Genomic DNA, 17,171 nt, shown 5'->3' with positions numbered 1-17,171 from the left:
GGTTTGTGTTAGATTTTGTTTGCTAAACAATCTTTCTGGTGATTATATCTGTACAAAATTGTAATATTAGATTCTTAATTCAAATAATAAAACTCTATTCAAACATCTCGTTATGAATTGAATTTGATTAAGTGGCACATTCTTTGTTAGTAATTTATCAGTCTATTTTCATTATATTTTATGTTCATTGAGTAAATCGTGCAATCGGTCCATAACATGTCTTTTCTAAAACATCCACTCCCGACCAATTTTTTAAACTCTTATTTCAGGAAACTTTTTGAAACTACTTTTTAATCGGGGAAGGTCTATTCAACCCATCTTTTTTTAATCGGGGAAGGTCTATTCTAATCCAACATACATAGGTCCAATCCAATTGCAGACGACCACTCAACTTGTGAAAATGTGGACTCTTATACTCAAGTTCTGCACTAGAACAAGTCACAACCCTCATCTCAACTAGTGATATTCATCTAACGATATTTTGTGTCTCGCTTTGTATCCATCGATGACGGTTTTAACTGTCATTCCTATATCGTGACTCTACGTTGGTTGTTTGAACATGACGCTTGGAGCAGAAGCACGTGAAGTGTTACAGGTGGTAAAAGGCTCAATAAGATTGATCCAACATACATAGGTCCAATCCAATTGCAGACGCCCACTCAACTGGTGAAAATGTGAACTCTTATACTCAAGTTCTGCACTACAAGCCACGGCCCTCATCTCAACTTTTGATATTCATCTAACAACATTTTGTGTCTCGCATCATATCCATTGATGACGATTTTAATTGTCATTCCTATATAATGGTGACTCTACGTCACGTCAAAGTAGGATTCATTCATTCACTTGAAAATTCCACCTCTCACTTTGCTGTCTTGATCGTTAGAACACTAATCTTACACGTATTTTTTCCTTGTTCACCGGAGAAATTTATTACCATGCTATAAACTTTTTTACAGTAGTCATCATCAACATATTTCTATTTTTTATCCCACACCAAAATACCAACTTAACCTCACTGCTTTGTGCAACACTGCAACGTGCAGCAAGGCAATATGCATTTGGCGTAGATATTTGTTTCTCTGTACCACTCTACCAATCCATATACAAACTTTAGATGTTAAATTGTTTACTGAAAAAAATCTTATCAATTTATCCACTCATACTATATGGTCACTTCATCATACATGATATACATATAACAACTATCAGTGTTTGTAAATAAATACTCTAAAATTGAAAAGATGTGTACATATAGATGCACAAAATATAAATCTAGAGAAACTGAGTGAGTAAGAAAAATTAATAAAAATATATATAAAAACTTAGTTCGTGATTGATCAAAATATTTGGTCGTATACATTAAATTTAATTTCATCCAACTAGGTACATTCTGAGATGGTTAAAATTGGACGATGAAAAAACACATGGTTGTAGGAATCAGGGGGTAAGTAAAGCAATGCCCATTTCTCTTAAGGATTTGGTCTATAGGCAATTCAGCAGCCCATTCTAAGATCAGGATATGGTAAATGGACTATGCTAAATATGCCGACGTGGAAATTGGAGAATTTTATCTTACAACCTAACAATTTAACTTGGCACCCTTCTATTATTTTTTTATAATATCAATAATATCCTTGTTTAAGAAAAATCGCACAAAATAAAAATACATTAACAAATAAAAAATAGGGCAGACACACCAAAATTTTTGTAGTTTAATAAAAAAAATTGACATATATTTTTATTGAATTTTTCAAAATCTTATCGGTTTTCTTAAAAAAAAAACTTTTAGATTATCCATTTAATAAAAAATTTATATGAGTATCAGACTTTTTTCATAATATTGAAAAATTTGATAGTGTTAACTTTTAACGGTTGAAATTTTATCGTTATTTTGTAGGGTTGTGATTGCACCAACAATTTTGTGTGGTCTATATTGATTCCAAAGTTGTACAAATATGTATTATATGTTGTTAAAAAAACATCTCATAATGTCTCAATCTTGATATCTCGCGTTTGTGTAATTCAACGGCATGAAACCTCCAGTTGATTTTAGGCTCACATAGGACACCCCTTTTATTCAACGGCATGAAACCTCTGCGATGCTAAAGCTTACATCTCACCATTTAGGTTTGTTAAACCCATGAGGTTATCTCAAAGAATTGTACTCCTCTACAGTCGTTGTTGGTCAATCATATCAGGTGGAGGAGGTGGCACGTCATCTAAAGGTCCTCCATCATGGCAAGGTCCAGCATTATCAATAGGCTGAGAAGTTGTGATGATGCGAGGGTGTGATACTGTAACTTAATACTTTAAGTAACCATCCCCCACACTATTCAAGGAATTGTACCTCTATTGCGCTACCTCTAATACATTGTATACAATTTTAGACATAAACAATCTACCAATGCCCTCAAATGGCACACTTGGGAATGGGTGAGGGATGCCCTAAAAATACCCAAATTGGCGCAGACACCTCTCAGACAAATATCTAACTGTTGAACTCTCCCATCCCATATAGCCCAAAAATATGGCATTGTCATCAAAGTTTTGATGCACTATATGCTCTAGGTAGGGTGTTCAGATGACATCATCTATAGTGAGTGCATTAATCCCCTTCCTATAATCCTGAAAACCTCCTGGATGTGAGTGTCTGGCCCTCTATCTGGTGGCTCTTGAGGAGCCAATAGTATGAACACAAACACGTCAGTCACAAATAAACGGTAAATGCTCGTATATCCAACACTGCGAAAGAAGAAAAAATTACATATACAAAAGTCTTTGATCAATATGAACTTAATATTAAAACATAATAAATATTCATACCTGAAATAGATTCATATAACCAACAAGTTGTCTCGTCTCAAAGACAGTCGCATATAGTACCATAAAAGCAGCACACCTCATTCCTAGTCGACATAGCTCTGAAAATAGGGAGATGTACCTCTTCTTGCAATAGTCTATATGCCACATGATTGGCATATGCGAAGAGAAAAGAACGCTCATTAGGCCCTCCAAGGAAACCATCATCTGTGTGTACAATCGACTTCTATCAGCCTAAGCATCCACCTACTTGGTAGACTCATGTGTCACCTCAGTGTTAGCCTGAGTCTCCACCTCAGTGTTAACCCCTGCCACCTCTAATTCAGTTTGAGCCTCCACCTCGGTGTCAGCCTATGCCTCGGTGTGAGTCTCTTTTTCCTCCTAAGCAATGGGCTCTGTATCAAAATATTTGCCCCGCCCATCTCTACCACCTATACGTTCGGGAGTACATGGTGTGTGCGACTGCTCGTCCATCCTCCTCCTGGGAGAACTAGTGGAAACTACTTTACCAGCCCGGAGTTGCGAATACTCCATGGCACATGCCCCTACACGATGGGAGCTCTTTGCAGCTCTATCATTATGTCTTGAAGCAATCTTGTTGTCTTGTCTTTTATTTCTCACTACAAAAAATCAAAGAAATATAAACTACCAGATTTTTTTAAGAATTTGAAAAATAAACACGGCTTTATCGGATTTTTTGAAAAATATGGTTACTAAGACATCTCCTATCAGAATTTTTGAAATATGTGGTAAGCATGTATGCATTTTTACCAGACATTTTGAAAATTTTGGTAGAAATGCATGTGGTTTAATCATATTTTCAAAATCTTCAGTAAAATTGCATGTAAATTGTGGGTTTTTACCAGACATTTAGAAAATGCCGGTAAAATGGTTGGTTTTGATAAAATATATGCGGTATACATTTTAAATATCTGATACAAATTCAATGAATTAACGTAAAAAGGGACTTACTTGTAAAAATTTGACAAAAGGCTTGAAAAAATCAGCTAATCTCATAGGTTTTCTCATTTTGAAGACTGACTAATGATATGGGATTTTTGTTTCTTTTCTGACTGAAAGGATAATATAGAGAACACAAATTTTTGGATTTGCTAGATAAAATTTTAGGGGTGTCACATTAAATTCTTTGGATATTGAGCCAAAGACCCAATATGCTATTGAATTCATTTCGAAACAAATTAGGTTGTTTTACTATGAAAATTTAAATATGTGATATAACAAAATTTTACTTCACACTCCTACACTTATCTTTACCTTTACAAAATTTGAAAAATTGTTCACTTTAACTATTTTACAACATTTACAATTTACTATTTAATTTTTTACCCTTTCATTTAACCTTTTCGAATTTGGTGGAAGTACATTTTTACAACGGGTTTTTAGGTTTCTGGTAGTGTGATCTGGTACACAAAACTTATCGAATAACTTCATTCCAAATGTTGTGGCACATGTTAATTTTATGAGATAATTTCTTCTTGAGTTTTCGCATCGTGCATCAAATAACTTGGATTTATGTTAGTTAGTTCGTAAAATTGTTGATCGGAAAACACACACGCCTATATACAAGTTATCTGAAATGTAAAGTTATCTAGTATGCAAATTGGTCACCAAAAAACCTATATACAAGTTATTTGGAATGTTTATTTTGATCACCGAAGTACTTACATTTAAGTATTCTGTGTTTTTTTTACAGATATGAATATCCCTCTACTATGTGGTAAAATCAATCATTGACACCACTTATGCATTCTCAACTTCACCCATAAAGTGACAATTATCATTAAACAAACATATATATATATAATATATATATATATATATATATATATATATATATATATATATATATAGAGAGAGAGAGAGAGAGAGAGAGAGAGAGAGAGAGAGAGGTAACAAATTAATATTGGATTGTGATAGAGGTGATAAGTACAAGAAAGTTGATAGTGAAACATAAAGTGCTACTGAAAATATGGTTGTCTATTTAAAATCATATTATCATTGCCTAAATATGGTTCAATATGGAAGGTCATGCGCTTGTGGGACATCTAAATAAAAATGAAAGGAAACATATTGTTGATTTGAAAAAGCATCATGTTTGACCCAAACAAATACTTTTGTCATTGTAAGAGCGAGATCTTGAAATTTTCACTCGGATCACGCAAATATATAAACCAAAGAGTATGTATCAAAAAGATACTGGAGGTCCTAGAACTGATAGAGGGTGCAAATTATATTTATTGGAGTAAAAGAATAGATGACTCAAATTTTGTGAGATATATTTTCCGGACCCATCCAAATTTAATCAGGTTGTTGAATATTTTCTCTATTGTGTTGATTATGGACAACACATACAAGATAAAAAAAATAGAGATAAGCGATGTTTGAAAATGTTGGTATGACATCTACTAAATTTACATTTCATGTCACATTTGCATATATAGAAGTTAGGCTTACTAATAATTTTTTTTGCGTATTAGATAAACTAAAAACAATTGTTTATTAAGAAAGGGTTATGTCCCTAACTGATTTTGACCGATAGAGATCAAGCTTTGATGAAAGCAATTGAAGTTTTTTTCAAGTACAGTTGATTTTCTTTGTCGATTTTACATAAACAAAACTGTTGGTTCAAGATTCAAGCAATATGTTGTGAATGATATGCAAAAGGTGATAAACACGCTATGGATAAATCTTGTATGGTCCACTAATAGGTGGAGTATCAACAGTAGTTACATCAACTTCAGCAAGCATGTATTGATTGTAGTTATTAATTTATTAATTATATGAAAGAAACTTGGTTGATTCTTGATATATTTGTTGGAGAATGGATCAATCGAGTGTTGTATTTGGACATGAGTAATGAAATTTAAGTATCCTTGAGAAGGATCTAGTTAATCGATATTGTAGGAAAAAAACATTAAAATGCAGGGTGTTTCAAATTGCTTATTCCATCATGAGTTCAATGTGCTCACTACCTTAAAAAAATAAATAACTAAAGAATAAGTGAATAAAGGAAAGACACGAAAGAGATATGATGTGTATCAAGATCTTTTATATCATGAGCATGTTGACCAAGAATATTTTGATTCTCAAGGATCATAAAAAGGATAAATAAACAATTATCTCAATTATATCAAAAATAATCATTTTAAAAGCAATTCATGTTTCAATTTCCTAAACATATTAAGTCATATATGTTTGATGTTGATTCAGATGAAAAATGTGGGTTTAGAGTCATTGCTCATAAGTGCTTATAATAATACATATTAATAAACAACAATTAATCCAATGGTCCATCTCAAATTACCGAGTTAAGTGCAATGCTCGAAACAAGTTCTTAAATATGGGGTCTTCTAATATCTACATCTTGAATATGATGTTGGAGCTTGCCAACAATTGATGATAATCTCATTATCCGAAGGTCTTACATCTTCAAAGTCATCACCGACTACAACCACGAGTTTGTGCAACTCTTGAGGAAGTGATACCAAATGGGGATGAGACACCATATAACACCATTGCATGTATGTATCATCAATCTCATATGGAGTATTAAATGGGCGTCATATGACATCATGAGGTGTTAATCCATCTAACATTATTTCGCTATTGAACCTTCGCAGTAACAAGTTTCGTTGTGCAGTTTAAGCTAAAGAAAATAAAATAACACAATAACAATACAAGGACATAACATATGAAAATTCCAAAATAGAAGAAAAAATTACGGCCGTCGTCGAATGACAACCAGAGAATAACATTATAGGAAAATTGTTACAACATATAATATACTCTCAACTACCCCAGACTCCCGCTATGCTTACACTCTTTAAAACAAATATTTAACTACATCTGACGACACTCTAATACAAGAGTATGAGAGAACAAAAAAAGTCAAATATTTAGGTATAAGAGATGTGGGAGAAATGAACAAATCTCTTCTTCTTAAATGGAAATGGCGAATCTTGAAGGAGGACAAGGCAATATGGAGTAGATTTTTACTTTTGAGATACCATAACCCGGAACTTAAAGTGTTAGCTTCTTGCAAGGATTCTTTAAACCGGGATGACTCTAGTTGGTGGAGAGATATAATCCTTAACGATTTCAAAGAGGACGAATCGGTTGATGGTTTTACCGATTGGGTAAAATATGATTTCAAGATAGGTAACAACATTCTTTTTTGGCATAGTTGTTGGTTGGGTGATCAAACTCTTCGCGCTTATTTTCCGAATTTGTTTGATCGGACAACCAATAAATTATGTGCGAGGGTGACCTTATCAATTAGAACAACGGTGACATTTCTTGGAACTTGGAAGCTATTTTTGGTATTGATCTTTTGATTCCTCCGGTTCCGAACAATTACATCTTTAACACTCTTGGAATGGGCTCGGTTCTTGATAATGAATTGAGGGATTTAAAGGCATGGAGTCGTGTCGGACAACTCGGCAACGGATGATTCCCAATGGAAACTAACCTCTACCGGAATTTTATCGGTGTCTAGTGTAACGCATTTGGTGTCTAATACAAAGGATCTAGCTTGGCCAATTCCCACCATTAAGTTGTTGGAAGTTATTTAGAAGACAATCATCCCGGCTAAGATCAAGATCTTTTCTTGGAGATTTTTCATCAAAGACTACCTCTAAAAGTTCTCCTAGCCAATAGAGGTGTGTCTAATTTCACTTCCATTGATTGTTCTTTTTGCTCTAATCATCTGAAATCTTTGGAACACCTTTTCTTTCAATGCCACGTCTCAAACGCGGTATGGAATAGAATTTTTATTTGGTTGGGTAATGAAGTAGATCTTTCACTTGAAGAGTTCAAGAGCTTTGGGTGTATCCAAGACAAGGTGAAAAATACCAACCTTAAAGCTAAACTAAACACAATTTGGTTAGCATTAATATGGTGCATTTGGACAATGAGAAATATCATCATTTTTTATAACGCCCTTTTTAGTTTTGATGCGGTGATATCAAATATTTTGTATTATTCTTGGAGATGGGTTTGTAATAGGAACCATCGCGTAGGATTAATTTTTATGATTGTCATAAATTACCATTACTTTGTACAAACACTTTCTGGTGTGTTCTTGTTGTAAGGGTTGCACCCCTAGTGCGATATCTTATAATCAATTGCTTGTTTAAAAAAAAAAGTTTAAAGTGTTTTTTACTGGTGAATTTTGTAAAGAAAAACTTTAATCTTATATATAGTCTTAGATTCTCTCTTCTATCATTAAACTAAGCGATGTAAAACTTATAAGAACTTTAATCTTATATGTAGTCTTGGACTCCCTCTTCCTTCACAAAACTAAACAATGTAAAACTTCTTCGACATGTATATTTTCAACCAACTTCAATATTTTCAATCATAGTTCGAGAAAGTCCAACACTATCATTTGAAATTTGTCTCTCTACTCGCTTATCTGTTAGCTTGACTAAACCTCCACTCTTGAAATCTCTCCCACTATTTTGAGTTCTTATGTTAGAGTCTTGCAGTTTTGGTTTTCGGTGCTTTTTCTCTTCATGCAGCAGTGTTTATTTTTATAACTTAGACATATGTTAAGGTTAATTAAGATTTTATTCTCAATTAAAATATTAGATAATGTAGATTCATGAAATACTTATCTACTACATTTGTAATAAAGAGGAAAAGCAAAAGCCTATCTACAACCTTTCAATTCATAAGAGAAGAAAGCTTAGAAATAAATTTTCAATGATGAGTTTCTACTTGTTATACTCACAACCTAAATTTGATAGATATAGAAACAGTAGAGATTCAAAGAACATAACAAATGACTATCCGAAGGGTAGAAGGTCAATTCAAGAATTTGAAGTGGAAGGGTCAATTCCATTATATCAATGAAACTTTATAAGGTATGCATAAGCCATTGAATTGATATAGGATAATAACTTATATAACTTTATAGGCAACACTAGTTTATATTCTATTGACATATCAACAATAAATATAATCAAAGAGTCAAAGAAAGTTTCACAAATTATTGGCACTCATTTCTTACATTAGCTTCTAATGTTAGGTGTGGTGAAAGAAAGAGGTTATTGGATGACTAAAAACTTTTTGTGTGTAGTGGATGAGTTTTATTAGCTTAAAATGGCCTTTCAAAGCAAAATTGTTCCTACTTTTCTACTTTGCCTTTTAATATATTATTATTAGATTTGATTACACTTTATATTTTTAATTTGTTATAAGTAGTTGGTATATATATATATATATATATATATATATATATATATATATATATATATATATATATATATATATATATATATATATATATATATATATATATATATATATATATAACCTTCTTAAAATTCAAGAATATATTTTAAACATGTTAGGGATTGAACCCTAATCTTTTAATTTTTTCATTCTTAATATCTCTGTACAACTGTCAATTAAATTTTCAAAATCAAATACTTTATTTTATATATGAACTTTGAGTTATGTGTGATTTCCTCTATTTTTAAAGTTAATAAAACTGTTCTTATTTTTATTTTTATTAAACTTAAAATAAAATAGTATTCATTCATTCAAATTGATATAATACATCAATCAGGACAATATAATTAAACATCGGACAAACTTATAACACTCAAGTTAATAACATACTACAGCAAATTGTATACATACATGAGAATGCTTACAAATATGATAAATTAAAGTGTGTGAAATATTCATGTTTCTATCTTTGCAACATTTAAAGATGATATTTTCAAAAGTTTTTTAAATTTCAAAAATTTCACAAAATTTTTACTTTTGTCTCTTTAATTAGGATTTTTACATCTTCACTCCTCCTTCTATCTTTTACTCTTATCTTATAAAAGTGATAGAAATATATATTTTTAATTGTTGAAACTTAACATATCCGAATCGAATACAAAACACAACCTATCATTAAACAAAGTCGTGAACTGAATAGATCAAATCACGACTCGTGACCCACGTGTGCGACTGGCGAACCACTGTTGCCTTTTGCTGCATAATCATTGTTGGCGTTGGAATCCAACCATTGCTCGCCGAAGCTCCGCCGTCATGTTGTTGACTTTCGGTCGGCATGGCGACTTTGACTTTGGTGCCTTGGTCGACTACTCTACTACTTTTGACGATTTTGTTTTAATTTCTAACCGTCTCAAAATAAATTTTCTTTTTCTTGGTCTTTATAATTTTGTAACATATTTCAACAATTAATTCATCTCAAAAAAGATACCCTTTAAATTAATTTGAGTAGTGGAGAATTATGTGATGGACTAATATACTCATGGGTATAGAGAAAACATAGAAGTGGTTGGTTGAAAAAGGGCCCTTATGCACTTCAAAGTGGGAGATGCAAGAAAACCTTTTCTCATGCTTGGAGGGGCCCTATGTTTTTTTCAAGGTAGAAAATATTAGTGCTTGATGATGGAGAGTGTCATTGTGAGGCAAACCTCTTGTCTATTTCATGAGCCCAACACCATAGATTTATTTTGCTGAGACTGGTTTTCATTGATTGTGACTATAAGGTCAAGTGCTTAATTGAGATTGAGAGTGATGTACCTTGAGATCCTATAATAGTGGCGTATATATCATTTTATAATTATTAATCATTATTAATATTCATATCTTAGCACTTTGGTGGAATGTTTATCCACACCACCAGTCACCTAGTCCCTTATGCTAAGGGAGATATGTCATGTTTTGTAGGGTTGACATTAATCTAGTTAATTTCATGTTTACTAATCAAATTTTCAATTCTTAATTTGAGTAGGATATGAAACTTGAATTTTAAACAATGTAGTCTCAAGTTTTTAAGGTAATGAGTTCATATTTAATCACGACTTAACTGTCACAATATTTTTTGATATTTTATTTGATCACGATTTATCTATGATAAATTTTAAATGTTGTGCAATAATTTGCTTTGTACACTCTCAAAAGATTATTTAAATTTTAAAAAATTCTTAACATTGGTTTGGGGTTAGCCCACTTATGATTTTTTTTTTTGACTATCGAAAAGTTACATAGTAGAGATTTTATATACACTTGATGTGATTTTAAGCTAACGCGAATCCAATTAATGCAAAATCAAATACACACTTTTACAAATTTAAAATGCTTAAAATTTATCTTGATATTAGTCATCCTATCTTCCAATTATAATGAGTAACTTAATTTTCAAACAACATACTTATATTAATAAATAAATTTATGATAGAATTTTGAGATATTTGATAAAATAAACTAACTAAAAAAGGCATCTACTCAAGCTATTATTTTAGCTTAAAAATGACAAATGAAATTCAAACTTCAAATTAATTCTAATGTAATTCACACCATACATTTGGCAAAATATTAAGGTATTAACCATTTATGTAATGTCCCTTTGAATTCAATTATCCCATTTATAGGTAGCTAGTTCCTATATATATCCCCCACAAGCAATAGGTGATTATCATTCATCTCAAGTAACCAATAAAGGGCCACTAGTGTATCCGAAATGTAAAGAAAAAAAGGGAAATAAAAGATAGAATAATATACATTTCTATATATACATTGTTTAAGTTTGCTAAATCGAAGATTATGTTATATACCTAAGGGTAAGTTTTTTGTTTTTTGTTTTTTAAGGGTAATTGATTAGCCCACAATACAAGTTTTAATTAAATTACCCTATAAATTTAGTTTCTTTGAAAATATTATTAATATTAGTACGTAACATTTAATTTAATTTAATTTACTAGCAGTTTATGCATACATATGAAACTTTGAAAGTATATCAATAAAAAAAATTGGTAAGATATATCAATAACTTTTCGATTAGAGATTATGACGTCATACATTGAAAGAATATAACAATAACTTCATAATTCAAATATATTTATTTGATATATTTTACGTCACAAAATTGATACTTAATCTATAGTCATCAAACATTGATGAAGAGGACCAAATATATTAGGTTATATACGTCATAGTATTTAATCACAAAAGTTAAAATATAAATTATTTTATTATGGTATGTTATATTTTCAGTATTAATTCAAAAAATAAATAATTATTTTTAAACAATACTTTGAAATATACCATGAATGAGACATATAAATAATTTTATTATGTTGTGTTATATTTTCAGAATTAATTCAAAAAAATAAATAAATAAATAATTTTTTTTAACCAATACTTTGAAATATAGCACCATAAATGAGACTCAATACAACTAAGGATGACATGCAATGATATCATCCTATATTAATAATAGTGTTATATTTTTGAAGTATCCATTTAAAAGAAAAAAAATAATAATTTCTTTGAGTTTATTTCTCTTCTTTTGACATCACTTTGACTTTTGAGCACAAAATAATATATATACTTAAAAATATATAAATAAAATAAACTCTTAATTTGAAAATAAAAATTAAGAAAATTAAGTTACAATTTAAGTAATATTTATATTTTAATAATTTATATTTATTAAAATAGCTATTAAAAAGTCTATTTATTTGTAAATGTGTTAAATTATTGTCTCATACTCTCATGTCACTAGTTATTAAATGGGGAGGATTGAAGGTGGATTTTGTCTTATTTCTAATGAATGTCGATGTTTTCTATTCAACATTTATTATTTATTTAATGGTAATTTTATTGTGTGTCAGTTGAATATCGTTTTCTGTATCTGTGTATATTACAGTATAATTGAAAAAAATTATATATCTAATGCATTAAAATTTAAGATTAAGATACCTTAATCGACTCATTTATTTAGTTGTTCTTAATGCAATGGGTTGATCCAACCTAAAATATAACATTTATTATAATTATTATAACAAATTATTATTAAATAATAATAAATAAAATTATATTGAAACTGTATTTTTAATTAAATTAGATTAAAATATTATATATATATATATATATATATATATATATATATATATATATATATATATATATATATATAATTTCAAATTTGATTATCAACATTCAACACCTTCACCTTACTATTGCTTCCAAATTTGATTATCGAAATAAATCTACAATCACACCTAATCAAAATGAGATTTCTCTATCAAAATCGAAGCAGTTTAAGATATATAATCAGATGATTTTAAATTTGGTCATATCTTATTAAAAAGGATTTTATCCTTGAATATATACATATACCAATTTTCTTGTCATTTTTGCGCGCAATAGAATATATGACATCAATCCTATGTGTTAATTACAAATTAAAGAGTTATTGATTAGCTGTCACCTACCTACATATATGTTTAATTAAGTAATTAACTAATAGGATAAACTCACCAACCACCTTCCTCTTTGATGTCAATCACTGTCAATATATATGTAGCCTTTGTTCATAGCTACAAATGAGCCTCCACCTCAGTTACATTACAGTTACTCCAAGGTGTTACACTATTTTCAATTCTTCATAATAAAAAATAATTATATTAATTAATTAATGAAAGCTATAACTAGAGTGTGCATTGTACATTTAATTAACGCCGAACCATAAAGATACTATTCAGCTATAAAATATTTATAATTATTTTCCGTACACCATCAAACAACAGAGTAATTATTTTCAGAAAAAAAATAAATTGTACTAGTACTTTTGTAATGCGTGATCTACAGTATTAATTTGTATATTTTCCATGCAACCTTACGCATGAAAGAATATGGATTAATTGTAATGAAATGTAAAGTAGTAAATTGAAATAAATGCTTTATGTATAAATTATGAATATTTTTTCTGAAATAAAGGTCCTTGTACAAGAATATACGTCCTAATTAAGAAACCACATGGCCCATCCATGTGCATTTCCATGTGATATTGTGCAATACAAACTCAATCGACACCTTAAGCAATGTAGGAATAGGAATCCCATAAAAGATAGATAACCAATAGAACTTTGTAAACCAGATCTTTAAAGAATATTATAACATGCTCATGCTCAATGCCAGAAACTTAATTAATTAAAGTGTTTCTACATGTTTAAGTGTTTATTCAATAGAAATGATGGTTGAGATTAAAAAATGAAGTTTGTGAGGACTAGAAATTCAGAGCCATATTGAATTGAAATTCAGATATTGGTCCTATTTTTATGCTGTATGTACCCTTCAATCATGAAAACCACCCTACAAACAAAGGGGCTGCAACCACCTCTGTATTTCTAGTACAATTTTTGAAAAAATATATTTGAAGTACTAAATATTAAGGTCCTTTTGAACAACCTGCCTTATTTCTTTAACAGTTGCTTATTTTTTTGAGTTAGTAGATGGAAATGTACTACTCTGTTTTATTAAAGAAAATAAAATTAAAATTCATAGAAATTAATTGAAGGACAAAAGAATCATAAAATCAGTGTCATTTCCAAATCAAAATAGTTTTATATTCCTCCTCATTTCATCCGCAAATAATATAATTCCTATGCATAGAAACCATTAAACAAAATAAAATTAGTGGGAGCATCAAGATGCTTTGCCTCGATACTATTAAACTTTACAATATACACCTTTCATTCATTTTTTTTATATTATTAAATAACGGAAATAACAAGAATATATATTTATTTCCTTGCATGGACCCCTAAACTCTAATAATTAAACAAAAAAGTCGCAAGGCAACACCGTCTATCACATGGTAGAGTAGACAATTTTAATTAAAGTTAATGCATGATTAAGAGAAATATTAAGAAAAACAGATACATCTTCTAGCTCATTAATTAAAAAAATTATTTAATTTAGAGCAAGAAAAAACACTAGTAATATCGAAATTAACATTACAATTACAAATTACAGACAGAACTTTCATTGTTTTTTAAAACTTTTTTTTTTTACTCTTTATTTCACCCTGCCTCGCTCGCTCGTTCACTCACTCACCCACTCACTGAGTCACTTTTCAGTCATCAACATCAAAGTTCAAGTTTCAACTAATCTTCCACCCTAATTGGTCATATTTTCATGATTAATCCATCCAATATTCCATTCAAATTAATTGAAACTCGCTCTTAACACTCCATCGAGTCAACTCACTTGGACTCAATGAGTGGAAGCTTCCACGCGGAGGTAGCAATGAGTGACCTCGTGTGCCACCCAAGCATAAGACACCCATTATTCTCCTCCACTCTATACCCATCACCGCCAGCGAACAAAGCCAACAGAGTACTCGCTTGCTTAAACGCGTTTGAACCTAAATGAACCGGGTCGAACCCAGCTGAACTCATCCTCGACCTCCACTGAGTCAATGTCTCGTGTCTCTCGACTCGGTCCACACCTTCATAAGCCACCACGTTGCATATCTGTCTCCCCAAGTAAAGCTCCGACATCAACAGATCCTGACTCGAAGAACCAGACCCGGGTTGGTTCGAATTAGAAGAACCCTCCAGAGAATCAAATAAACTCGAGTAATAATGCAAAGCCTCCGTGAACCGGTCCATGAAAACCGGTCCGTTGTGATTCGCTTCTTGCTCCACGATAGTCAGAATCTTAGGGTTAATCTTCTTAACAGTGTTGAGAACCCTATCAATGGAACCGGGTCGGGCCAACATGGTATGAAGCTCAAAAACGGAGTTAACAGCAACAGCTTCACCGGGTCGGATCTCGAGCATATTCGGGTCAAGATCCGCGAGACTGCTGCAAACGAATCCACGAAACTCGAACTGAACACCAATGGTCTGAGCAAGCTGAGCCAATTTCCAACCCACCTGCTGTAAAGCATCGGTGTTACCCGTCTGCGGTGGCCCGATTCCGGTTAACCGGAAAATTGGTGGACCACCGGGACGTAATGCAAGTGCTTGCATAAGCGCCGGCCACTGCATCCCTTGTTTGAGACCAAAATCAATAACGTGAACACTTCCGGCACCGGCGAAAGCTTCCAGAATAGCTTGATTCGCTGTGAAGTGAGCGAATTTCAGATAAGGAGAAGACTCATAGAAGTGCATGTGAAGAGCATCAGATAAAGACGAATCCAGAGTTTCATCTGGTGAGACTCTGTAGATTCTCCGATAAAGTGCTTGTGCGAAATACGAAGCGACTTTCCCCATCGCTCCGGTTTGCGACGAAGCCAATATCCCAATATTCTTCACCAGTCTGTCAGCAATCTTGAGATCATCACGCTGAATCGCATCAGCGCATGCCATCATAGTGTGAATAAGATGAACCCCAGTTTCCTGCGAGTCAACGAGAACCACCGGTCTCGTAGTCTCCGCCGGCGGAGACAAAGCCACCGCCGGCAGAAAAATATCTTCCGACTCCGTTTCGCTCCCCCATGTCCTCAATCTCTTGTTGCTGTTAGAATCCTCGCTTTCGTTGTTCTGGGTAACGCTTTGAGGTGGGTACGCGGCCATTCCAGGAATGACACTGAGATCATACTGAGAGTTATCGTTGAAGATGGAAGAAGAAGCATCTAAAGGGTCATTGATTTGTGAATCGGTGGAAGGGTTGAGTTCAGTGAGCATGGTTTGAACCCATGAGTATAGATCGGTAGGGTCGTAGTGAACAGTATCTGAAGCAAGGTGGTTGATTCCTTCTTCTTGAGCACTACCCATCACCATCTCAAGCTGTTCAAGCTTTTGAGCAACGTCAAGCATGTCTGAAGAACGAACCTTGTAACCTAATGCCGCTAGTAACTCGTCCATTCCGCCGCTGTTTTCTTTTTCTTCCCTCCACAAACTTTGTTTCCCGTTTGTGCCGTTGAAGCTGTTGCTCTGCATTGATGAAGATTCACCTCGTACACTAACAAAGTTGTTGCTATTGTTGTTGTTGTTGCTATTCACACCTCCTCCAGCAGAGGTTTCTTGGCGATCTCTCTTCATCTTGTTGGAGAAATTTGTAAATTGAGTAGTTTAAAAGATTAGAAGATTATAATATTAGAGTTTAGAAATTGAATTGGGTGATATCATGGGTTGAATTTCAGAAATGGAAAGAAAGGGTTTGAGAGAGGAGAAAGGGGAAACGGAGATAGAAGAGAGTGAAAATGAAAAAGATAAGGAGGAACGGAAGCCATAATATTAATGATAATGGAATTTTTTTTTTTCAACTTTTTTCGGATTTTGGTATATAATATTTTGCTAAAAATAAAAAGTTTTTTGATAATTTTGGGAGAGGAATTAATTAAATAATTAAAATAAAAATTTACATTTGGGTGATAAGAGAAGGAAAAAAGAAAGGTTTAGGTTAGGGTTAAAGGAGAGAGAGATGAGGGGTAGTAGTGTAATTGTGTAAAAAGATGCCCATGATAGTGTACAGCTCGTGCATAGCACAGAAACCATACACTAGAAATATCAGGTAGCCGTACACTTCATCAATTGAGGGTCTTGGGGACCGAGAATGATCGTGGG

General features: G+C 32.1%; 1 protein-coding gene across 1 annotated transcript; it reads right to left on the bottom strand.

The window, feature by feature from the left end:
* Window positions 1-14,521: 14,521 nt before the first annotated feature.
* Window positions 14,522-16,829, bottom strand: LOC131661843 (DELLA protein 1-like). The gene has a single exon (XM_058931482.1). The coding sequence runs from the start codon at window positions 16,644-16,646 to the stop codon at window positions 14,862-14,864; it is 1,785 nt and encodes a 594-aa protein (XP_058787465.1). The 5' UTR covers window positions 16,647-16,829; the 3' UTR covers window positions 14,522-14,861.
* Between the last annotated feature and the right edge of the window lie 342 nt (window positions 16,830-17,171).

Source organism: Vicia villosa, linkage group LG3 (assembly GCF_029867415.1).
Source record: "Vicia villosa cultivar HV-30 ecotype Madison, WI linkage group LG3, Vvil1.0, whole genome shotgun sequence".
Taxonomy (NCBI): domain Eukaryota; kingdom Viridiplantae; phylum Streptophyta; class Magnoliopsida; order Fabales; family Fabaceae; genus Vicia; species Vicia villosa.
This window is presented reverse-complemented; position numbering and strand designations above follow the sequence as displayed.

Excerpts from the sequence above, each read along its gene's own strand:
- LOC131661843 (XM_058931482.1), bottom strand. The coding sequence starts at position 16,646 with ATGAAGAGAGATCGCCAAGAAACCTCTGCTGGAGGAGGTGTGAATAGC.